The following is a 26731-nucleotide window of genomic DNA, read 5'->3' as shown; positions in this document are numbered from 1 at the left end:
ACAATTGATTGAGATGATAACCCACTTATGGGCAATACGGTGACATAATTAGCAAATTTGAAAAGTAGACTTGCAAATTATATTTTCAACCTAATAAATGTATTGATGTATAATTAGCATTTTGTTTCATTTTCCTTCAAATGATGATGACAGATCCATTGATTTGTTTCCTTTCAGTGGCCTTTTTCACATTTGATTCCAACACTGCTCATCGGGATATTGTTTTATCCAATGATAACATGACAGCGTCTTGCAGCAGTTATGATGACAGAGTGGTATTGGGCACAGCTGCATTCTCAAAAGGAGTACACTATTGGGAGGTACAAGTTAACAGATATGACAACCACCCTGATCCAGCTTTTGGTGTTGCCAGAATTAATGTAGTGAAGGATATGATGCTGGGGAAAGATGATAAGGCCTGGGCCATGTATGTGGACAACAACCGTAGCTGGTTCATGCACTGTAACTCTCATACCAACAGGTAAGTCATATAACATACAGATATTAAGATGTTTTTAAAGGTGTTGTCTTTTCAAAGACAACCCCTTTCAGCATGTGGCTCCCACAGCAACCATTTAATCAATGCAGCTTCCTCACTCAGCAGTCCAATCAGGGGGAAGCCATAGCCAGCCAGAAATTACGTTTTAGATAGAGCCCATTCAGATGAATGGCTGCTCGTGTTATACAAGGATAGCTTAGGTCCATCAGAATGCAGAGTGACTTACTGTTTTGGCTCATAAAGGGGGGGATGGTCCGAGGAGGGTTGTCTTGATGTGATAACATAATTAAGTATCCGTTACATGAACAGCATATACTGACTGCACAAAGCGGTCCTTGACCATACCTTCCAACATTTTAATCCCAAATCATAGTACTGTACATTTTAAGCCCCACCCCTGTTCCATCCAGAAACACATCACAAGGACATAGTAACATATATGTGGATACACAGTAAAAAGAAGAAAGCACAGCCGGCACTACTACATGCGGTACGGTGTCAGTGATGTTCTAGCTGAGCACCACTCGATTAATTTGAGCACCATTCGATTAATTGCATGGTTGCTGAGAGATACGTATCTCTTGTTCTGGCTGAGCACCACTCGATTAATTGCATGGTTGCTGAGAGATACGTATCTCTCAGCAACCATGCAATTAATCGAGTGGTGCTCAGCCAGAACAAATAGACCTACGGCTTGACAAGCCTACAGCTGTTGCCTTTTTCTTCCACAAATTGTGACCCGCACCCGAATGTTTTAACCCGAATAAAGCTGCGAATTGTTGAAGATTCAGTGAGTGACGCCTTTCTTTTTTCTTCTACTTTTTATGATATATGTGGATACGTTCCACATTTATTGACCAGGTTCAGGAGTGACAAGCGATGTCGTTTTAGTTTTACCTGTCATATGTAATCTCATGTAGTACTACGCTACAGGGTTGGACTGGCCTACCAAAATATCGGAGGATCCTATAGTGGGTTCCAGAGGTCCATGAGATAAATCTGCCTTTGGAGCCAGTCACTTGTCACTAGGATCGATTTCTTTGATTTAAAGCCTATTAGATTTTATAGATGATACAGAGGTAGGGGCCCGAGAACAATTTCTTGTGGTGGGCCCAAGAAATCCCAGTTCAACACTGGTACTCTGTTTTGACCAAAAAATAGCAGAATTTTGTTTTTGACTTCAAACATACCCTACACAGAGTTGCAGTTCTCTGGCATTTCAAAATGTAATATTTGGGTTCTCTGGCTTATTTGGCCATCCAAATAGCCAACTATAGTGTAGCACAGGTTATATAGAAATAAAGCTGAGACTCCCATGAGAGTGCCAGTTTTATTTCTATATAAATAAAGTATTTTGTATTCAAATTACTCAAAATTTGATATGGATTTTAACAAATAGTCACCAATTATTTATGTTTATTCATAACTAGTTTATGATATGATCTTTTACTTTTTGGTGTCTCTTTGGAACAATTTTCAGTATTTCAATTTTTCAGTAATTTTCAATTTTCAGTACAAGTGTTGACTTGTGCGTGAAGTAATCTAAAGACTGGAGCTGCAGATAAGTGTAGCTCAAATCTTGTATTCTGATCAATACTGGGGCCCCTAATAAATACCCATCAGTAGCAATTTTTTAAGATGCATATGTAAATTGCAGGACAACTGCAAGGTTAGGTTCTGGAAGAGAATCACAAGCATATTTATCATGTGATTCCACTGTACAGAGGCTGCTCCGAACACATGAAGAACACTATTTCAGTGACAGATGCTCTTTAAGATGTGCAAAATTAATATTATCTTAAAGAGGCTCTCCGGGAATTAAGAAAATAAAATCACTGAAAATATGTAAATATTAATTTATTATAGATATATTCCTAAATACCTTTAATTAGCTATAATGGTTCGGTTTGACTGGGAACCAATCATTAGGAGAAATAAAATGGCAGCTGTCCTATTAGTGCACACAGAACCTGTCCTAATCACACAAGAGGACAAATTACTTCAGGACAGACTTGCCTCATCCTTCTCTCCTACTTGTCAAAGATTATGATTCTGAATACAGCTCATAAGAACTTTAGCCGAATCTCTGTGGGAATGGAGTTCATGAAGAGACAAGAGGACAGACAGGACAGACTGTGGTAATGTGGGGCTGTGGTGATGGAGACTTAATACAAGTGCTGCTCATAAGCCACATCCCCACCTCCCCTCTGTACCTTATTTCTCCTCATGAACTCCGTTCCTACAGAGATTCAGCTGAATATCATATTAAACTGTATTCAGGATCATAATCCCTGAAAAGTAGAGCAGAGAGGAGGATGAGGCAGCTCTTTACCTCAGTATTCTAAAGTAACTTTTCCTCCTGTGTGATTAGGACAGGTTTTGTGTGTACTAATAGGACGGCGACCATTTTATTTCTCCTAATGATTGCTCCCCAGAGAAAACAATCCTTTATTACTGATGAAAGGTATTTGAGAATATGTTTACAATAAAGTAATATTTAAGTATTTTCATTTTCTTAATTCTTGGAGAACCCCTTTAAAAAAGTTTAATTAGATTCCCTTTAATAGGATTGGCATTGCCCATGGCCAAGAGTTGGCCTGACATCAGTGGTACTAGTATAAACATTTTCTATTTAATAGATTAATGTAGTGCCTGCCAATGTATAATTGGTCACTTACATGTAATCTTTTCTCATTGCTATATTTACAGAACAGAAGGTGGTGTGAGTAAAGGGACCGTAGTTGGCATACTCTTGGACCTTAACAAGCGCATACTAATATTCCATATTAATGGAAAGCAGCAGGGACCTGTAGCATTTGAGAACATTGATGGCGTGTTCATGCCAGCAATAAGTCTCAATCGAAATGTACAAGTAAGTAATTCTGCACAGATCTTATCTATTGTATATTGTCATGTCACTATGATAAGGGGAGCACCCAGGAATTTTGTCTAGGGAAGCCTGAAAAGAAAAAAGCGGCGTGCTATGCGTGCTGTGCAAAAATTTGGACCCGCCCATCCTACAAATAAAAATGCGGTGAGCATAGCGCATCACGGCAAAAAAATGCACCCACCCATTGTTATAAGCCCCTTTATATAATAGGGCTCCTATATATAATAGGGCTCCTATATATAATAGGCCACTCCCAACAAACACTGTAAAGCTGAAGTTATATTGTTGAGGATGAAGGTAAGAGTCTCACCCTCATCCTACATAGACGTACTGTACTCAATACTCAGGGCCCCGACATAAAGCTTGTGTACTCACACTCACACTGCCCCCCCACGTAGCTCCATGGAGGAGCTGTGCGAAGGTGTGTAGGTCCGGGTGGAGGCCCGGCTCTAAACCTCATACAGAGAGGGGAGAGCCTGTCCTGGCTGCACTGCCTGCATCACATTATACAATAGACAACAGCAGGCTACAGCCAGGAAGCTCCTCCACTCTCCTCCCTCCCCAGATCCTGCTTAAGGCCTGTGGTTCCCCCCACCATCTGCCACCCGCCCGTGGCCTGCTGCTCCCCTTGGCCATCCTCACCCAGCTCTGAATCCGTCTTCTGCAAATGGTAGGGGGAGGAGCCAGAGCATCTCCTCTCCTACATAGCACCCCATGCCTCCAGTGCAGTTTCTAGGTAAAATTTCTCTCAGGGCGAGTGTCAAACCCCCGCCGCCCCCCCCCCCCCCCCCGCGTGGCGCGTGACGTGCAGTGAGTGAGCACCGCCGCCCGCATAGACAATGGAGGCTGCTGTGGGTGTCATTATAACTGTATAATGTCTGATAGGCCTAGTCCTGAGTTATATTACCCTGCCCTGTATAATAATGTACCATGATACCCCTTATAACAAAGGGGTATCAGGGATGGGTACATTATTATACAGGGCATGGGCAGGGTAATATAACTCAGCTCAGGACTAGGCCTATCAGACATTATAGTTATAATGACACAGCAGCCCCCATTCTAAATAATGTCCATAGTGATCCTTATTAAACTTAATGTCCCCCACAGTGACAGTGGCCCCCATTTTTATGTCTCCCACAGTGGCCCCCGCCCCCCATTGTAATTAATGCCCCCCTTCCCCACAGACCATCCACAGTGTCACTGTCTCCATTGTAAAAAAAATTGTTTGCTTAATTTAACCACATTGCACCCGAGTCGACCCACTGTCCCGGATCCTCACAGCAGGCTTCTTTTCAGCAATCAGCTGAAATCAGGGGCTCAGGGCGGGCGGTAACAGGCAGGCAGTGCGGCGCTCACTCACTCACTGTACGTCACGTGCCTGCGCCGCCTAGTGGGAGGAGCAGGCGCGTGACGTCAGTAAGTGCCCATACACTAGTATGGGCACTATGTGGGCAATATTACTACAAAGTGTGCCGTGGCAGAGAACTATTTCTACTGGTGGGATTTTGGGGAGCACTGCTACTTTGGTGAGCACCGTGGCACAGTATTAGCTTAGAACAATTATTTTAGGGGACATTATGTTTATACTATTAGTGTCCGGGATACTATTTACTGGGCGCAGTTATGTTTTTTTTAGAACACTGTGTGCCAATAATTGTTGAAGGGGGCACTATCTGTGTGGTAGTAGTATTTTTTGTATAGTTTATAGTATAGTTTTGGGGAGCACAGCGAGCACAATATTGGGGGTAGCAGGATGGGGTGTTCAGAAGATGTGAAGGTGATGGAAAAGTGGCAAACTAATATCTGTTTGTCAATCTCTGCAGAGACGGGAGATGACTGAAAAATCATATGATTCCCATAGCCCCCCAGTAGTAGTAAAGCTCACCATTATGCCCCCTAGTAGTAATAATTCTCCTTATAATATGACAGTACAAGAAATACCCCCAGCTCAGTGCATGCAGTTGAGCTAATGTCCCCCTAATATATGCCAGTATAAAATACCCCTATATAGTGCCCCAGTAAATGCCCCTATAATGCTCCTCTCCCCCTTCCCCATAGTGCCCCCCATAAAATGCCAATAAAAAGGCCCCTTTACACCACATGAGTGGTGATTTTCACGCATTACTTGTGCGTTGAGTGAAAATCGGAGCATGCTCCGATTTTCACGCGACACAGGCCGCATAGAAGTGAATGGGAAGTGTGAAAATCGCATAGCATCCGCAAGCAAGTATGGATGCGGTGCGATTTTCACGCACGGTTGCTAGGAGACGATCGGGATGGAGACCCGATCATTATTATTTTCCCTTATAACATGGTTATAAGGGAAAATAATAGCATTCTGAATACAGAATGCATAGTAAAACAGCGCTAGAGGGGTTAAAAAAAAATAAAAAAATATGTAACTCACCTTAGTCCACTTGATCGCGAAGCCGGCATCTCCTTGTGTCTCCTCTGCGCTGAACAGGACCTGGGGTGAGCTGCTGCATTAAATACCGGTTAAGGACCTTTGATGACGTCACTCCGGTCATCACATGGTCTTTTACCATGGTGAATCACCATGGTAAAAGATCATGTGACGTACCATGTGATGACCGGAGTGACGTCATGAGCCCATGGGATGATCAAAAAAGAACAGGACATAATATGCTTTTCAAACAAATGTAGCCAGATTTGAATTTGTGACAGTTTCTATTATACATTTCATTTTCTTTTTTTCTCAATCTCCTAACCGCTGCAGTAACTTAAAGGACATCGTCAGCAGATTTGTACCTATGAAACTGGCTGACCTGTTGCATATGCGCTTGGTAGCTGAAGACATCTGTGTTGGTCCCATGTTCATATGTGCCTGCATTACTGAGAAAAATGATGTTTAAATATATGCAAATTAGCCTCAAGGAGCAATGGGGGCATTGCTGTTACTCCTAGAGGCTCAGCTCTCTCTATGACTGTCACACCCTCTTCACTTTGATTGACAGGGCTAGGTGTCATGAAATTTACACTGCCTGGCCCTGTCAATAAAGAGCAGATGTAACAGCAACGCTGTTTCCCAGCAATGCTCCTGTGTTTCTCTGCAATGTGAACATGGAACCAACACAGATGTTTCAGCTGCCAAATGCACATGTAACAGGTCAGCCAGTTTCATAGGTACAAATCTGCTGACATATGCCCTTTAAAAGTACTGCAGATTAGATTTACTAGGGTTGGTCTAAACCTTTCGCACACTGGGATTTTTGGCTCAGAGACAAAATGTTGATTGCCACAAATTTTGGACAAATTTTCAGAAAATCTATAGTGTAAACAGAGGGTTTAGGCAAGAGGGTCTAAAGATGCACCAAATGTATGATCCAGCATCCGCCACTATGATACATTAGGTCCATATTCAGATTGTGTGTCTATGTTTACTCTGCAAATTAGACAGGATTAGTATATGTGGAATAGTGTATCGACAAGATACAGAAAAAAATATAGAATATGCTTAGGCTACTTTCACACTAGCATTAATATTTTCCGGGGTCTCAATACCGGAAAAAAATGCTTCCATTTTGTCCCCATTCTTTGTCAATGGGGACAAAACGTAATTGAACAGAACAAAATGCATTGCTCATGCTGCGGTTTGCCTTCCATCCTGGGATGCGGAGCAAGACGGATCCGTCATTGTGTCAGATTGTGTCAGAGGTTTTTTTTGCCTTCATCGGATCAACTTGCAGGATGAACGGCCAAACTGGATGGACAAATGTCTTTTTTCGGCCTTATGTACTATGTTACTATGTTACTATGTCATGACCCACAATGCAAGTCAATGGGGACGGATTCTCTGACACAATCTGACACATCCTCTGCGTCTGGAGGAAAGAAGGTTTGTACACAAACATAGAAGAGGATTCTTTACGGTAAGAGCAGTGAGACTATGGAACTCTCTGCCTGAGGGAGGTGGTGATGGTGAGTACAATAAAGGAATTCAAGAGGGGCCTGGATGTATTTCTGGAGTGTAATAATATTACAGGATATAGCTACTAGAGAGAGATCGTTGATCCAGGGATTTATTCTGATTGCCTGATTGGAGTCGGGAAGGAATTTGTATTCCCCTAAAGTGAGGAAAATTGGCTTCTACCTCACAGTTTTTTTTTTGCCTTCCTCTGGATCAACTTGCAGGATGAAAGGCCAAACTGGATGGACAAATGTCTTTTTTCGGCCTTATGTTACTATGTTACTATGTCATGACCCACAATGCAAGTCAATGGGGATGGATTCTCTGACACAATCTGACACAATAGAAGACAAATCCATCGCGCATTGACTTTCAATGGAGTTCATGACGGATGCAGATGATTGTATTATCAGTAACGGAAGCATTTTTGCTGAACCCTGCCGGATTCAGCAAAAACGCTAGTGTGAAAGTAGCCTTAGCCTCCATGTTGCCTCATCTGAATGGAGCTAGAATCGAGAGTAGCTTGCACAGTTCCAAATGGGTTCAACTTTCTTTGTAATATAAAACATACTTTTGATGACAATTTGGGACATATTTACTAATAGTGTCCCCCTTTTCGCACAAAACCATGCCCTGTGTAAAACAGTTGTCAAACATGATGCAAGGCGTGCATGACAGTTTTTTTTACATAAAAAACTGTAGCATTTTCAATAGTAAATCTGACCCAAACGTTTGTGTTCTTCCTATAACCAACGAGGCATTATATAGCGATTCACTTATCAGTTGTAAAGGACTATCCATGTCAATCTTTCATTCTCAGGAATGTCTTGAAAAGAGAATTAATTGAATGGTTTAGAACTTCAGGTACTGATCTATGGTGTGGCTGGTCGCATGCACCCAGGCGACGCCCAACAGCAGCAGCCAATGGACAAATGATGATGTGCTGGCTGCTGCTGTGGGTATGGTGCGGCCAACCGCACTGTTGAGTTAAACCCGTACTATACCCAAGGTAATGAGCTATACCCAAGGATTACTTTACCCAAGGATTACTGTCATATTTTTTATTTTATTTGCTAGTTTATTAGAGCTAGGCATGTATACCTGAGTTAGTCTGTCAATGATTGCCAAAAGATCTGTAATTACCTTATAATAACAGCTTTCATGGTCTCCTGTCTCTTTCCACTGCTTCCGTAAAAGACTGTTGCTATGGCTCATCTGTCTCTGGTTAGGAAGACAGAGGGGCGGTCCTTCACACTGAATGCCTGCATTAGCCTTCAGAGTGAGGAGGCGTGTCTCTCAGTAACCCAATCTGATTGGCTGGCAGGAAGCTGCTGGCTACATCAAGTTTATATGTGACCTGAGGGAATGCAGTTTTGGCCTCAGAGAAGTGGCAGAGGAGCCATCTTGTGAAGATCCTCATAATGTAGGATTCAAAACAGCCAAAACTAAGGGGAAAACTCAAGGAAAACAGTGGTAAGTGGAGAAACTAAAGATTGCTTTATGCATAATGCTGCTGCAGCAGTAACATATGCTAAAAGTGATTTTTTTTTTAAATGAAAATATGATAGTTATCCTTTAATGATGCATGTAGAGAGCAGTTCCACAAAAGAGCTGCTTTTGCACAAGTTTCTGAAATGGCTAATGCTACATCCGAAGTCGCTTAGAATCTTCAGATTAATACTTTACAGAGATCCATCTCCATACAGTATTGTGAGCTGAAGTTAGCTATTCGCGATGTCATTCAAATCTTCGGAATAATACTGTATGGAGAACCGTCTCTGTACAGTATTAAAATGTAAGTTAGTTATTTGCAGTCGCACATGACTTTGTTGAATAACTTTGATAGTTGATTTTTAAAATGGAAAAGCACTTCAAACTTTGAAACCGAACTTGGCTTCGGTTATGACTGGTACTTCTGAACCGAAGTCTAGTTTGGTTTCAAGTTTTAAAGTGCTTTTCTGGTTTAAAAATCAACTACAAAAGTTATTCAACAAAGTCATGTGCGACTTCGCAAATAACTTGCGTTGGTTCACCGGAGCCTATCACTTTGCTCATCACTACTGGCTATGAAGGGTCTCAGAAGGTGCAGTGCATTGCAGATTGCTGCACATGAGGGTGCATAACATTAGGTAGTTATGGCTGATCAGACTATGCTCAACATCCAAACTTTTAGTTTTGAGAAAACATGACAAGATGTGTTGTAAGTGAACTGTAATATGCTTGTCAGTGTGGTGAAAGGCAATCTCATCCTGATGATATCTGTCTCCACAGGTTACTCTTCACACAGGCCTGGAGGTGCCGACGATCTTCAGGCAGATGAAGGCAGTAACTAATCTATAAATAGTGGTGCACCATTTCATAGGCTGCTCTTTTATAACTGGATGTTACCATTACATGAACTACATAGCAATTATTTCCTTTCTCTAGAAAAATAGAATAACAAGTGCTGTTCTAGTCTACATGAAATCAAACATCAAAATCTGAGTGTTTACTTGCTATTGAATGATGTTCAGACAGGAATTGAAACCTTGGGAATGTGTGTCCTGGGAAAAAAAAGTGTGTGCTTATTCCTGCCTTGGGATCACACTACAAAGCAGTAGTTCTTCTTCGTTTACTCTTTGTTAAGCTCTACGGTTTATTTGTAACCTTATCATTTTTTTTACATTCAGCATGATTTTGCTTTTTTTACTTCAGTTTTTCCAACTCTTTTATGTACATTTATAGACTTTTGATCCTGTTTTAAAGGAAATCTGTCATCAAATACATCCTATTAAAACCAGCTTATATGTCTGATGAGCCATTGCCAGCTGAAGCTCCCATGTTGCTCCACGGCCTTATTGCAGAGAAACTTCTTAATCATATGTAAATTGCAAAAAACAAGATGCACACTGTTATATATAGAAACAATAGAGGTAGGAAATGGGGGTCATTCTAGATAAAAGTGGTACAATACCGACTATAAATGAGTAATGGAAGCTCTTAGCGCACATACGTGTCGGGCATATGTAGATTAGTCACTAGTTGCAACGAGGGCATTGCTGTTGCACCTCCTTGACCATTCACTCTGTACAGGCTGCATCCCCACCTCTTTGACTGACACTCTCTACATACCATGCCCCCACCTCTTTGACTGACAGGGTCAGGCATGTAGACTTATTCACACCTGGCCCTGAAGTCTCACAGCAGCACGATCATCATTGTGTTGGAGCACTTGTGGTGCAAGGGATGAAGCTCGCCTGGAGCCTGATTAATAGACTGTTCCCTCTGCAATGAAGCCACAGAGCGACATGGGAGCAAGAAAATTAGATTCAGCCGCAAAGGCTCATCAGACATGTAAGATGGTTTTAATAGGATGGACTTAACAGATTCACTTAAATTTTTGTTCTAGTTCCTGAATGATCATGTTCTAAATGGTTAATTGTAATCAAGATATATAAAAGAGCAGCATTTGTTGGGTAAAACTAATGGTTTGTGTGGTTTGTGATATGTATTGTATATGTGTATTAAAATGCAGCCTTTGGTGCTAAACTGTACTATGAGAGTTCATGTGCTACGGTTTATCTTTTGCCTGAAAGAGGAAGAATGATTCCAGGACATGGAGGAGCTGTACTGTCTTACAGGCATCGCTGGATACAGGGTGATTTACTAGTGTAAAGCTGGCCATAGACTTTAGAGTTTTGTTAGACCTCTCATTTGAATATATGGCCATTGAGCGGATTGCCATGAACAAAAAAAATGGCTGTTGAGGTGCACTGAAGCCTGCCATTGGTGCAATACTTATATGTCTGCCTCCATAAAAGTAGTTGTCAAAAGTGCATTCACTTATTTTAATGACTGGTCATCATCAGCCAGCAAGCTCAAGAATAGTCAATTCTGTATTATAAACTATGTTGGGTGCTTCAGCCAGTTCAAATATAATGTCTATGGCCATTTTAAGTCTTTACAGGTTTAATGAAACCTTTTCATGAACAATTTAAAGCAGTGAGTTGGGTTCATTAATGCAAGGACTGTCTAAGTGCTAATACCATAGGGTCTGTAAATATATACAGTATTTTACTATGCTCTTTGACTAAATCTGTGGACTGTTTCATGTGTTATAAACATTAACCAATTACTGTGTGCCCGCCAAGGTTAATGTCAAGTTAATTTCATATACATTTGCTTATGTTAAAAGCACCAGATTTTTACTATTTTGCCTTTTACTGGATTTTAATATTGTATTCATCTATAGACAGTATACTGTGCATCCTGCTCTGGAAAAACATACAAATCCTAATCAAATTACAAAATAAAAAATAAGATCTGTCTGGTACTGCAGTTCAGCCCTATTCTCTGGATAGCAACAGCCAGATCTCATAGGGCCCTATAGCAAAACTTAGTATTGGCCCCGGCCCCACTCAGTTTTCTAGTATGAGTGCGTCAAACACTCACAGGCAACGTGCTATGCAAAGCGAGACTCCCCAGACATTCGATTAATTTATGATTTTTTGTTAAGTGAAAGAAATTTTTATTTGAAAGAAATTCACCCACTTTACCAGACTTCTGTGTTAGAAAAAGTGGACAGGTGCTTCATGTATATGACGCTTATTCTGAACAACATTTCTTAATATATTTATACAAAACAATTGTAGAAATTTATATAGTTACCGTTGATTTCAATGGAAGATGTAAATAAGTTCCGCCTAGTGGTAGCTGATGGACATTGTAGTAAATCTATGTCAGGAACAGGAGAAGCTGTTCATTGCTGGGCTTCCCTGTCCCTTGGCCACATAGCAGTAGCACAATCTGCCTCTATGGTAGGTATACCACTGGCCACAGCTTCTTTATTTTGATGATAACAGGGGTTAAACCCCCATTGGTCAAACATTAAGGGCCTATTTTTTGTGTCGGAAACCCCTTTAATGTTTTCATATCTGCTGTAGCCTAGCAAGGTTTTCCAAAGTCTGGGCAATTCAAAAATGAGAGTTATATAGAGCACCTTAAAGGGAACCTTTATGCTGACCGTACTGAGGGCAGTATAAAGTAGTGACACAAATGCTGATTTCAGCCGTGTGTCACTCATGAGCTAAAAGTAAGTGGTTGCTGAGAACCAGCATCATAATCATTGCAGTACAGGCCCTGAAGAGTCATGATTATCCATAATCTCCTGCACTCTCACCCATCTGCTGATGATTGGCAGTTCTCTCCTAGAGAGAAAGGGAGAAAACTAGTTAGAAGACTGTCAGTCATCAGCAGGTGGGCAGGAGAGCAGGAATTCATGAATAACCATGACTCTTCTCTGGTAGATTTGAATCTTTTCAAGGCATGTGCTGCAATGATTATGATGCTGGTTCTCAGCAACCACTTACTTTTATCTGATTAGTGACACACCGCTGAAATCAGCATTACTGTCACTACTTTATACTGCCCTAAGTACGGTCAGCATAAAGTTGATGACAGGTTCCCTCTAAGTCTGTTAGCGGAGACTTAGATGAGAATTCCCTCATGTTATATGGAAAGTCTCCAGTTTTATTTCTATGCTGAGATATCAGCAGCTGAAGGCTGCCTATGTAAGCATTTCTAAGTGAATGGCCTGCAACAACACAGTGGTTCAGTGTTGTCATAGGGACACTGATGTCCCAGTGGACCTGTGTAAGTGCCTCTACATCTGTGCATGAGGCCTAACAGTTACTAATTCACCCAGCTATAAGAGGAAATTTCTTTCTTCTATAGATCACAAACAAATTATATTAAGCAGACAGTCCACTGGGATATGAAAGTATATTAAAAGAATTGTAACTGTTATTACCAACCTTAATACAATCTTGTTAACTGGAATGAAATGATCAGTGATACAAAATAGACTTGTTAAAGGAAACAGGAGTTCAGGCAGTTTATATTGTTTTATAACAGTAATGCAACTGTTTTAGAATTTGAATGCTCAATAAAAAATATGCATCTTTATTATTATTATTATTATTATAATTTGTTTTATCAAGTGAAGTTTTACCTATTAGTACTATCTAATTATTAAATGTAAAACTCACATATTTTTCTATATAGAAAGATAAACTCCTGTTGCTTTTTGCAGGCTGTCCACTTTTAATAGATCTTATTATAGCTTTATTTATTTTTTTCTAATTAAGGAAACTCATATGATTACCTGATAATAAGGAAATAATAATAATAAGTAAAATAAATATAATAATAAGGAAAATCCTAATTATATGATTGACATACAAATTAATATAAGAAGATCCACATTGTCTTATTATTCATTGAGTAGTCATGTGTTAATAAGCTGATCCACAGAGGATATTGGGGTGTGAATGAGACAATCACACCCTCAGTCCATTCACAATATTTGCACAATAAGAATAACATCTGCCAACAACAGATTGCCAGCTGTTTCCAAATAGCAAGGTTTGAAGCCTTTGTACTGCACAAACATAGACAGGGTACTGGCTGTCCTTGAAGATACCAGCCCTGTATAGAGACTTATTGGCAAGGCTCCATGGGAAAACAATATCCAAAAAAGTATCTCCTGATACTCGCTACCATCTTGCTAGTGCCTCCTTATGGATGGAAATTGCAGCGAGTGAGATGGTTTTCTTGTCATGGACCATTGACAATACGCCTCCGCTCAGGGCTGGTCACTTTAAGGAAATTCAGCATGCTGCCTAAGCTGCATCCTAGGCAACGCACCCATCCAGCCAGAATCCTACTTTGTACTGATGAGTGGCAAGCACTGCAAAACAGCTGTCTAAAGACAGCATTGGACTGTCCCACTAGAGTACCAGAGGATCTTCTGATGAGCCGAGGCTGTGATCACATAGTGAGCCCAAAAGGTCTAGGACAAAAAAAAATTTGGAGCTGCCTTTGGAGACGAGTTGCCACTAGGGTCTATTTTATTGAATCATAACCTATTAGACTTTATTGATGATCTGGAAGTTATTCTCTGAGAATAATTTCCTCTGGTGGGCCCAAAGAACCGCAGACCGACCCTGACTATGGATGGATCTCTGGTCTGCCTATTTTCTCTTGTCATGTCCCAAGACTTGTTAAAAAGTCAGATTGTGACTTATAGGAAGCCACTTGTACAAGGTGGAATTCTATTCGCAGGAGATGGTTCTCTATTCTCAGGAGATACTTCTTTGCATACTGCACAAACTGAACAATAGGTGAGAACAGCAAAATTGTAATGATGATAAATAACAATCTGAATGGATTTCACAATTGCCAAAAGTTAACAAAAAACTTTACTTTAGATGCCAAAATCAATAGGAAGGAAAACTCAAGTCCAAGGAGCCTATAGAGTTTATTTATAGAACATTTTCATAGTGATTGTTTCTTTTTATTATAATATGTGCAATACATGTTAAGAACCTTAAAGGAAAATCTGTGATGATGGTGATGATACTATAAAATTATAAGCATAAGTGGATTTGAACTGTTTTTCAACGTATATGAAATCAAGCTTTTCCCAATTTACCTGTCAAAATTCCTCTGTCAGGCAGCCAAGGAGGAGCTGGAATAAAAGGGGTTACCTCATAAAAACAACCAATTATCTAAAGACGACCTCTTATGATAATCTGATCGATTCAGGTCCAGCTCCTGGAATCCCCATGTTATCACCAAGAGAAGCTTCATCTGGCCATACATTACATGTTGGCCATTCAAATGCTTACATAGCAGCTCCCAGGTCTAGAGAGTGAGGTCCTCAGCATGGAAGTCCCGTATGATGGCCAAATGCCCTAAAAGGGAATACGGACGGGGAGTTGTCTTTACACATGTAACACATGCCTTTAAAGGTGGAGGCAGAGAAGAGCTATGAATCTATGGATTTAAGGGAAAATGTACCAAGCCCTGCACTCCGGAATTCTGGCTCCTGTATTTTTTGTTTAATTGGCACAAAAATATTGCAACATCTTGTATTTTTACACCACTCAGTCCAGTGGGTTGAGAAGTTTGCATGATTAGCTACACCATATGTTTACTTCAGATTTATCACCAAGACTTTTCAAAAAGTCACAAAAAGAAAGTGGAGTAACATACAGACAGTAGTGTTAGACTTAACAGTGCACCAAACTTGTTAAACATTGTGCAACATTTGATTAATTTGGCCCAAAAATACTCCTGTAAAACTGGCTTTAAAAATTCCCCAGTGATAAATTGCCTTGAGATGATTTGCTCGTTACTTTCCTGTTTTAATATTTTTAATACTAGTTAAGAATGTGCTTAAATATGGATTAAACAATCAAAATATGAGGTTGCAGACCCTTGTAAATATTGAATGCATTTAAATGATAATATCTTTATATTTTATCCAGTAATGTACATACATTTTTAACTAATCAAATGTTGCAAGTCCTTCTTAGTTTTAATAACCCTTCTAGGAAAATGAAGTAATTATATATTAATCAGTCAGTAAGATGCATTATAATATGCACATAGACAAAAACAAACTAAAATCTGGATATTTTAATACTAATAAAAATGTATCTACTCATGTGATGGAGCACATTTATTGCATTAGGATAATGTATCATCCTATTTTTTTTTATTTTGCTTTGTATATATGCAGCACTTCTGAGATGTCCTCACTATGAGAACAGATATGGCTTTTACCACTGTGAGATATAGCTCCAGGGACATACTGTAGTCTGTCATACTATAAAATCATTCCACTTTCTGTCTGACTTACAACTCAAAGAGGCCGCTCTGTGATTATTTTACTACTGCATGGATAGTGTATTTCTTTTATTTTAATAAAATGGATTTTTTTACAATTGGTGAGGCACCACAAAAAAGAGGACTGATATTTTTTGTACATGCATGAGAACCCTCTCCCATTGAAGTGGGACCCATCTCCGTCAATGCCTTACCATTTAATCTCTTGGAGCGAACCTTTCCTTTAGCCTTTTGTAAATGTAGAGCCAGTGGTTTATGTGAGATATCTTGTGTCGCTGTTTTTAACTACATTGTACATATTTAACATATTTTCTTGTCCCGATATGGCCGAGTCATGATGCCAAGTAACAGATGAAAATGCCATGTTAATTAAAGACGTCCTGTCATACTTGTATTTCCCATGAAATAATAATTTTAAAGCATCTTTCAAACTCTGTGCCATTCCTCTTCAATTCTTCTGGAAATGTATTAATAAATTGACAACTGTCAATAGGGTGTGTCCCTACGAACAGAAACCTTAACCGTTATTGGTCAGTGTCAGTTTGTAGCATCACAAACATTTACAGGAAGAATATAAGAAGAAAGGCAGTATGCAACATTTTAAGAACAAATGTGCCTGAACTGGAATTCAAGTAAGGCCTGTTTCACATTGCCGTTATGAGTTCCAGCAGGCTTTCTCAACACAGTTTTTTGTCCAGCCGAATCCCAGCATATTTGACGGGTAGTGGCCGGATCTCTGTCGGAGCCCATTATAGTCAATGGGTCTGGAAGGCAAAGCCGGATTCAGAGAGCTCCAGCAGGTTGTTCTCTGCTGGGAACTCATAACGGCATTGTGAAACAGGTCTAAATGTGACAGGTCCTCTATGCAATTAACTTGACACCTGTTTTGATTCTCTGAGAAAATAGGGATCACATAGTAGATTCATATGCATGTTCTAGTGCTGTTTTTAATTTATAAGTGAATATAAAGCATGGAAGATGGTCAATAATTGTTGGCAAGATATAAAAAAGGATGTTATTTAATATTGTGGTCATCCCTTATAGACAACATTTACTCTTTAAGGGTGCTTGTTTCTTAGTTCCCACGCTATCTGGAGTTGAAACACAACACATATATCCAGCACTGCACCTTTGTGGTTTAAAGGGATTTTCTGGGTGAATTTTTTAAAGGGGTGAATGGTGTTAAACTATACTTGATGCTGCCCTGCCAATGCTGCTCTGGTCCCTGCCGAAGGATTCAACACACAACAAATGGGTCGGCCTGCATGCCCTGCCAATCACCAGATAAGGCTACTTTCACACCAGCATTTTTGCTGGATCCATCATGGATCAGTAAAAATGCTTCTGTCTTGATAATACAACCGGAAAGAGAAGAAAAAGACCCCAGAAGTCCCCCAACATATATAACAGGGACAATGCCCGTAAAATAAACAGATAAAGGGGGACACCTAAAGAAGAATGACTCGGTACAAGCTCCGAGCATAACGGCAGAAAGCAAAAGGAAGGAGCTTAGAGTACCATTGGTTAGAAAAATATACACTTTTATTAAATTCATGATAAAAATACACATAATGAATGCCAAGAATAAGGTAAGGGAGCAGGGGAAAAGAAAACGAGCGCCATCCTGGATGGACACACTGGTCACAGCATATTATAGTCTATCAATAGGGTTACTGCGAATATGGGAAAAACAAATACTGATATATGGTACAATGACCAACCCATAGATGCAGACCAAATCAGTAGATAATGGTAGAGGGTGAGTGGAGATCAAAGAAATGGTCAAACCGCCATGGCTAAAGTGCATGATGTATGGTACAAAGAACATAGGTCATGCTAAATGTAGATAGTGTACCAGTAAATCAGCAATAATAGACCAGGCAAAATAGCTCAACATTGGCAGCACATAGCCATGGCTAGACACCTGTGATCAAACACTCACCAAACTGAGACCAGATGTGAACAGAAAAACCAGGATGGCGCCATCCTGGTTTTTCTGTTCACATCTGGTCTCAGTTTGGTGAGTGTTTGATCACAGGTGTCTAGCCATGGCTATGTGCTGCCAATGTTGAGCTATTTTGCCTGGTCTATTATTGCTGATTTACTGGTACACTATCTACATTTAGCATGACCTATGTTCTTTGTACCATACATCATGCACTTTAGCCATGGCGGTTTGACCATTTCTTTGATCTCCACTCACCCTCTACCATTATCTACTGATTTGGTCTGCATCTATGGGTTGGTCATTGTACCATATATCAGTATTTGTTTTTCCCATATTCGCAGTAACCCTATTGATAGACTATAATATGCTGTGACCAGTGTGTCCATCCAGGATGGCGCTCGTTTTCTTTTCCCCTGCTCCCTTACCTTATTCTTGGCATTCATTATGTGTATTTTTATCATGAATTTAATAAAAGTGTATATTTTTCTAACCAATGGTACTCTAAGCTCCTTCCTTTTGCTTTCTGTTGATAATACAACCGTCTACATCCGTTCTGAACAGATTCGGTTGTATTATCTCTAAAATAGCCAAGACAAATCCGTCTTTAAAACCATTATAAGTCAATGGGGGATGGATCCGTTTTCTTTTGCGTCAGAGAAAACGGATACGTCCCCATTGACTTACATTGTGAGTCGTGACGGATCCATCTTGCTCCGCACCTCATGGCGGACATAAAAACACTGCTTGCTGCGTTATTCCGTCCGCGATAGGGACGCAGCCAAATGGAATAAAATGCATTCTGGTGCACTCCGTTTCATTCAGATCAGTTTTGTTCAGATTGACTGAACACGGACAAAACGGAAGCGTTTTCCCCTGCTATTGAGATCCTATGACGGGGATAGCTCAATAGCTGGAAAGGGAAAGCGCAGATGTGAAAGCCGCCTAAGGTGGGTCAAATCATTTTCTGTATATCAAGCCTGGAATCAGGAAGTGAAGAGCATCAGGGACTGGAGCAGCATCGGAATGGTGATCGGGTGATAGGTGGGGTGAGCAATGATTATTTGTTATCTTCAATCTATTGCACACATTTTAAAATATAGTACAAAATATTCCCCTGAAAATCCCTTTGAAGAAGATCTTTTGCCTGTGGTTGTTTTATTAACTTTAATCATATGATGCAGCGAGTTTGCTGTGGTTTTAACAGGGAGAAGTATTTAGGATAAACATTGTGATTTCACATTTCAATTTATATGATAACAGCTCTAGATTGTTTAAAAACCAAATGATACATATAATATTGGATTGTAGTCTTGTAGATATGGGATATTAGATGGTTCAGGAATAATACCATATTTGACTGTTGCTCGAGTGATGTTGAGATGAAATATTGCAGAGATGTCTTTTTTGCTATGCCCATTCATTGCAATGTTAGGTGAGTTACATTAGCATCACTTTGGGTTGTCTATACTTTGTTTTCTCCATTCATGATCATTCAAAACTTATATGTACTGTCATAGAAAGAAGATCCAGTAATGTCTTTTCTAATTTTGTACTGCTTTATCAATGTTTGTATGTCATTATTTGGGGAGTACTGTTGTCTCCCCACCCCCTTTCTCACTTTGTGGGAATGTGATCTATGTTGCATCAATGTGGTTTTACAGATTTTGAATAAAATTCTTAAAATACTGCCAACAATAAAGTCTCAATTTATTGCCTAATGTTTATGATTTTTATGATCTCTCAGTTCCTAATTTATATTAATACAATTTAGATGGATATTTCCATGTACAGTGTATAGATTTAGTTATTGTGAAAGTTTCTCATTAAAACTGGCCCACATTTACATCTTCAGATATCCAAGAATATGCATACAAGCAAAAAAAAAACTACCTTCATTAACGTACATACTGTGTATATAGCAATAAAAACACTAGTGTTATTTGCTCAAAGTGGTAACAGCCACCATAGGTCTACAATTAAGCTATTCACATTCCTATGAAGACAAGACATTATCTTGTGGCAGGCTTGTTGCAGAAATATCTATGGCTAAAATTTGTTCCATATATCTAGATGATTTTTTCAAACTGGAGATTGAACAAGAAATTACATATATATGCTACTCTCTGTCTTTGACATGTTTATTACTGTTACAACATGTTTTTTGGTGTGATTTTTTTATGGTGCCTTTGTCTTGAAAAAGTGAGGATTCAAAAAAACATTTTCTATCATGGATGCATGACCTCTACTTTGGTCTTTGGGCTACAGTTCATAATGCTGATTACCATTTAGATGCAATTTAAATAAATGTGAAACAAGGCAGAGTTGACCCATCTCTTCCACGACTGTATTTAGGGTTTATGCTGCCTTAGGCACGCCCCCTATTAGTTTGTGTGAGGGATACCACCACTCGTGCCCGCCTGACGTCAACTACGTCGAGCTCACGAGATATGGTATGGTCACTGGTTACCAAGGCGTGACGTTACACCCTCCTGGAGGAGCGGGTAAGGTCAGTCTTGGTACAGTTTTCACAGATTCCTCCTGTCCACACGGGCACAGAGAGACAACAAGCTGAGAGAGCCTTTTTACTGCCGCAGTGAAACAGCGCGTTCTAAGCCTGGAAAGACTACCGCCAGTTCCTTGTTTGATATAAGCCTGAATCCCGCTAACGGGATTATATAGAGTAGGAAACAAACTTGCATATTACTAAGCCGAAACACGGACGTGGGGCTTCGTGATAGAAATACAAGACAGCACAAGATTAAATGATATATTTATTCGCCTTAAGGGCGCACTAGGCAATACACTATACACACAAGGATATATACAGTGGTCTGAGGTTACAAATATAGGTGGTATGGTACAAACAGGATTAAATAGAGCAAAAGTCAGTTTACCAGATGGATGAGTCCTTTTGGGTTGTGATGAGTGCTTTGCTGTAGTCACATGGAGGGCAGGGATGTCAGCAGGTTGTACGTCCCTCTAAACACATGGCACAATGTGACCCTTCTTCAGAGAAAAGACACGCCCGCTTGCTGGCACAAGCCTTTTAAACTGTAGCCGGCCCCTCTTCTTCCCACCTCTGGGAAGGGTCCCCCCCTCCCTGCTGATCCTGGCAGCCCAACGACCCACAAAACCCTTTAAGGCTCAAAGCTCCAGACCAGAAGGTCGCAGGGAGAGGGTTCTGGAACCAACAGACCCATCTGGGTTCTGGCTACAAGTAGAGTCCAAGCATGGTACCGTTATTTGGTTTCTGTGGGGAGATATGTGTATCTCGCCTCCCTGGCATCCCACCACCAAGCTTTTACCACGGGCCTATTTATCGTGGCCACACGGACACAAATATGTATCGGGTTTATGCCTGTGATGGACGGGCGATTTATAATTCCTTATGAACCGCCGTTTCCATGCTGTCTGCTAAATTTGATTGAACTGGGGAATGGCCTAGACCCCTGCAGAGAGGTTTTTCCTGTGCAATCAGCTGGTTTCCTGGCTGGCTGAATGGAGGTGAGAAATTGCAAACAAAGTTGGCCTGCAAGAAGTTTTTTGCCATCTGGATGGAGCTCACTACCTCTGCTACCTTTCAGCAGATGGTTGGTGTGGGAACATGGCTGACAGTAAATATGAATCCATATTCCTCACAGATCGGCTATATCAGCCTATTGGCTTGAGGGTATACAGTAGCTACATAAAATGATTTGATCATGTGGTAAAAAATGCTGTTGAAAATGTACTTGGTTTTCCCATGATTGCTGTGGTTTTGTAATGTGGTTAGTCAAATACAAAATGTAAAAAAAGACAAATAACCACATAGCTAAACCACAGCAAACCCAGCAGTGTTTTTTTAGCACATTTTTTAATGCAATTTTGACTATGTAGTCATCTAGAGGTGACAATCATCTATCACAAATTGTCTTTTCACTTATTACATACTACAGGCTACAGATATTGATTACCTAACCTCAGAATAGGTCATCAATATCAGATCAGCATGGGTCTAACTCCTGCCATCCTCGCAGATCAGCTGTTTGAAGGGGCTACATCGCTCGTTTGAGTGGTGCAAGCTCTTCATTGTTGCACACTGTTTATATTGTAGTGGCAGTGCAGTGTAAATACAGCTTCTTCTTCCATTCACTTGAATGGGACGGACAACTGTAATTACACCCCTCCGTCAATACAAGTTAGACATGGATTAAAGAGGATGCAGCGTTCACATGAGTGCCACATGCTCTTCCAACAGTTGAACGACGGGGATGTCTGAAGGCAAACGTTGCCAATCTGATATTGACTTATCCTGAAGATAGGTCATCAATATCATTACTGCTCACATATCATCAACTTCCTTCAGAACAAAATACTGTTCTCTGGAGTGCATCTTCAGGTATCCAGGTCCTCACTATAATATACAAAGTCCCTTTTAGAGACCCTCGGGATGTTAATGTATTACTACTGTAGTGGTCAATTAGACCTAGAATCCCTTTAGGGGTCTCTAACTAATGTTAGAAATAATATCTTTATTCATTTTGTTTAAAAAGGTTTACACCTCACACAAATTAAGGAGGAAAAAATTTAAAATTATCAGTATGTGGTGACAAGTGAGCTGATTCCTCTTGTGGTATCTACCACAATCACTTTATTAGGCCTCATGCACACGACCGTTGTGCCGTTTTCCATTTTTTTTCACGGACCCATTGACTTTCAATGGGTCTGTGGAAAAAACGGAAAATGCACCGTTTTGCAACTGTGACCGTGATCCGTGTATTGTGTCCATCAAAAAAATATGACCTGTCCTATTTTTTTCATGGATCACGGTTCGCGGACCCATTCAAGTGAATGGGTCCGTGAAAAAACGCGGATGCACCTTATAAGCCTTCCGTGTGTCATCCGCGTTTTTTCTGCGGATTGGTTGCCTGGAAACCTGTCTCCAAATAATTTTGGCAATAAAAAAAAAAAAGGAGACGGGAAGTTGAAAGTAGACGATTGGCAAGCCTTGTTTGTGAGGAGATTTACCTCAGACATAATTTTCAGCAGGCAGTTTTGGCCAAGTTCACTGTCCAATTGTCATAATGCCAAAATGGAATGTGGACAAGCTGATCACATTAGTCCAAGAAAGGCCCGAGCTATGGGACACTTGGTCCTCCGCGTATTAGGACCGTGTGCGGAAGGAGATATCGTGGGAGAAAGTGGCCCGTCGCCTCAAGCCACGCAAGTGGGATAAAGCAGATAACCGAGGTCGTGCAGAACTAGGTACGTGCAACCAATGTCACTCTGAGGTTTGGTATTTGTGTTGTCCCTTATGATATAGTAAATTACTTCAGTGACTTCCCAATCATGTCCCTTTGGAGGCCTGGCTTAATTGTGTATTGCAGGGATGCTCAACATGTGGCCCTCCCTCCAGTTAAACAACACCTCCCACTATGCCCTGCTGTACCTGAAGGCCTGCTGAGAGTTGTCATTTTGCAACAGCGGAAGGGACGCACGTTGAGCATCCCTGCTCGGGTGGTATGTACATGTAGGGACCCAGCTGTAGGCGAAGCAGGTGAAGCAGCTACATTGTGTCCATGAGCTTGAAATGCCCTATCCGGGAGGAGGAGGTAGAGGATTAAAATACTTTGTCATGGACCCCTCCACAGTGTCTGCACAGTTAGATATACAGGAACAGTATAGGTAATCTAAAAAAGGTAGAAACTGAGCCCTGAGAAAAGAGAGTGCTCATTACTAGCCACTGAACTTGAGGCGGCTTGTAAGGAAGGTGTTGCAAACAAATTACTGTGGTAGGGGGGCCATCTTTAACATTTGTGATTGTGGCCAGTCATTTCTCAGTACGCTACTGTGTCTGTTTGTACTACTTTTCTAGTATTATTTTACACCCCCCTTCCTGTTTTAATGTATGTTCCCACCTTACCTTCTGGCCACTGTTGTAATGTATACTGTGGCTTTTTTGGGCAAGTTTGAACACATGTGCCATGTTAAACAGGATGTTTAAACTTCTCTCTATTGCCAGTTACATGAAATAGTCTTTAGAAAAGCCAATCTCCCCATATTTTCGCCATTCATTAAATTGTCTACCATTCTTTTTCACCCACAAGTGGTGTTCTGCAGGTTTTTTTTTTTCTTCATTTTAAAAATTCAAAAAACTTTTCTTTTTTTAATATCAAAATTGAGGAATTCACATTTTAATCAACCTTGGATGTTTGTTTTCACAGTGAAAAATGTCAAAGTCCGCTGGAACAGCTGCAGGGACCAGTTCCGGAGGGAGCTGAATGAAAAGGGCCGCAGTGGAGAAGGGACATCCAAAAAAAGGCCCTACATTTATACCCAACTTAGCTTCCTTCGTCCGGTGATGGAGTTGAGGCCGTAAGTATTTTTTTTTCAGGAAAAAATGCATTTTTAATCAATTCATGTCCGAACACACCATGCAAACATATATGTGTTATACCTTTAGGCTAGGTCTACACGATGACATTTGTCGCGCATCAAAAAGTCGCGCAACAGATAGGACGCAACAGTTGTCGCGCGACATTTTGTTGCACTAATGTCGTGCGACAATTTTTAAAAAGGCAGTCTATGGTGTCGCACTGTAACATGCGACATTTTGCGACTGCGACATGACAGTCGCAGAAAAATCCATCTACAATGGATTTTCTGCGACTGTGGCGTCGCAGTCGCAGCATGTCGCATGTTGCAGTGCGACACCATAGCCTGCCATTATAAAAATTGTCGCACAACATTGGTGCAACAAAATGTCGCGCGACAAATGCTGTCGTGTAGACCTAGCCTTACTCCAAGTGTGTGATGCAATTTTGGAAGTTGCAGGTATTCTTCACACATTTGGGTGTTGCCTTTCGACAGGATGGCCTGAGCCACCAATGTATCCACTAAATTGGAGAGAAATCTCCCTTTTTGTTGTTGATTTTAAAAATGATGCATACACATTGTTGGTTTTTAGTGTACCCGACTTTTTCCTAGTTAGTTACTTAGCTCGCCAACTGTGGCCATTTTGATAGGATATGCGGCTATTGTCTTTCAACAAATCGTCTGTCTGCTGGGAGTTGCATATAATTCTCCAGCATACCCATGATCGAGAAGGTGGACACATTGCTCTTGCGCCACATTCCTATATTATTTCAAATAGGAATGCCTAAATTTGCTGTGTGCATGTTCCTTGACTAGCATCTGACCCGTATAATTTGAAAATCTCTCTAATTTAAATAATGATTAATAACGGATTGTCAGTACACCCTTGGAAATCAAACCAGGGGTTCTCTTACACCATTGTTCTTGGTTTTCCAACAAAATAAGTCCGTCATGACCCTTGAGCTGGACGAGTAAATGTCGTCAGGCAACGTTAAAACTGCAACTCCCAACATGTCGGGAGTGTTTTCAGCTATTAGGACATTAGGACATGCTTGTAGTGAAATTTTGCCCAATTATGGTGGCACATTGCTTGAGTAGGGACGGCCTAGAAGGCCAGAATATCTTCTGTTGGCTAACTTCAAACCTGCAAGATTACAATCTGGCTACCAACCAACACCCCTTTCTTTTGTGGTTTAAACGTACGCTACTGAAACACTGTACATATCAGAAATTCTAAAATGATTAAAGTATGCCAAGTGTCATTTGCTTGAAAATGTCAAATTGAGGGTTTATTAGACCTTTATTGTGATATATGTTGCATATATTAGCCATATTCATTGTTAAAAAATAGTTTCGGATGTGGGATGTTGGATTGGCAATTTTAAAAATCATAAATTTTTAACATTTGTGTGATTTCTATCTACAGAATGGTGGACAATCTGGAGGAGAGTGAAGATTCAGATATGGGCGGGGAAGAAACACCTGCGTTTTTTTCGCCCGAATCCAGCCCCCAACATTCACCTGCTGTGGAAACCACGGAACCACCCATGGCAACGAGTGGTGGGGAACCCGACAGGCCACAAACTAGACAACAGCCCAGGAGGAGGAGGAATGTCCGTCAGTCTTCCTCTGAGCTAGCAACTCGGGAAATGATAGATGCCTGAGTTATCCAGTTCCTAGCTCAGAGGAGGACTGATGGGCATGAAGAAATCATGCTAAGGGGGCTTGCGCCAATGCTGAAGCTGGTTCCACAAGCTAGCCAGCAACAATGTGTTGCCTCCCTCACCTTGGTCCTAAAAATGTTCTCCCTGCCATACCAGGGAGACATTTTATTTGATATAAACCATTTACTCCAAAAATATTTGGTGGCTTCCAATCAGCAACCTCCATCATTTCAGCAGGCTCAACATACTTGCCATGGTCCTCATTCTGCGGGTCCGACTTTCCAGGGGTCCCAAGAACAGAACCCTCCCCTTGCTTAGTCCTTAAATGTGGGCATGTTTGCAGCTGCTACACCCCAACTACCCAGGTACGGCCGGCGTCATCGTACGCCCCTGGCTCTTTTACCAGAGACTTATTTGAGTTGTAATTTATTTTTTATTTGGTTTGTGTGCTTTTTGGTTTGTGTGCAGCATTGTTTTGCATTAGAAAGTCAAAAAATGTCTACGTTCAAAACACAAAAGATGTTTTATTGTTTTACAGTAAAATTTTTTTTAAAAACAATCCATTGACTTATGTTTATTCAATTATACAACACAGTGGAACACTTCAACCAGTTTTAGTCACAACAGATAAACACCAAAAAAAAACGCAAACACACTTCATCAGGCAACAGAATAGTTTGTGTAAAAAATTGATAAAGAGGTATTAGAAGGTTTGGGGTTTCTAATTTTAAAATCCAAATCCAAATTTAATAAAAGATTATGGATTTTTAAAATA

The 26731-nt window shown here is 40.5% G+C and overlaps 1 protein-coding gene across 1 annotated transcript in view; it reads left to right on the top strand.

The window, feature by feature from the left end:
* TRIM67 (tripartite motif containing 67) overlaps nucleotides 1-25956 on the top strand; it is a 173537-nt gene extending 147581 nt beyond the window's left edge. The window contains exons 8-13 of the mRNA XM_044291206.1: nucleotides 178-481; nucleotides 3209-3371; nucleotides 9592-9645; nucleotides 23086-23182; nucleotides 24142-24292; nucleotides 25719-25956. Coding sequence (XP_044147141.1) covers nucleotides 178-481; nucleotides 3209-3371; nucleotides 9592-9645; nucleotides 23086-23182; nucleotides 24142-24292; nucleotides 25719-25956 — 1007 coding nt within the window. The remainder of the gene's footprint in view (nucleotides 1-177; nucleotides 482-3208; nucleotides 3372-9591; nucleotides 9646-23085; nucleotides 23183-24141; nucleotides 24293-25718) is intronic.
* The last annotated feature ends 775 nt before the right edge of the window (nucleotides 25957-26731 follow it).

The sequence above is a fragment of the Bufo gargarizans genome, chromosome 4, assembly GCF_014858855.1.
Source record: "Bufo gargarizans isolate SCDJY-AF-19 chromosome 4, ASM1485885v1, whole genome shotgun sequence".
NCBI classification, from domain to species: Eukaryota; Metazoa; Chordata; class Amphibia; order Anura; family Bufonidae; genus Bufo; species Bufo gargarizans.
The sequence above is the reverse complement of the archived record's forward strand: the minus strand, read 5'-3'. Positions and strand labels throughout refer to the sequence as shown.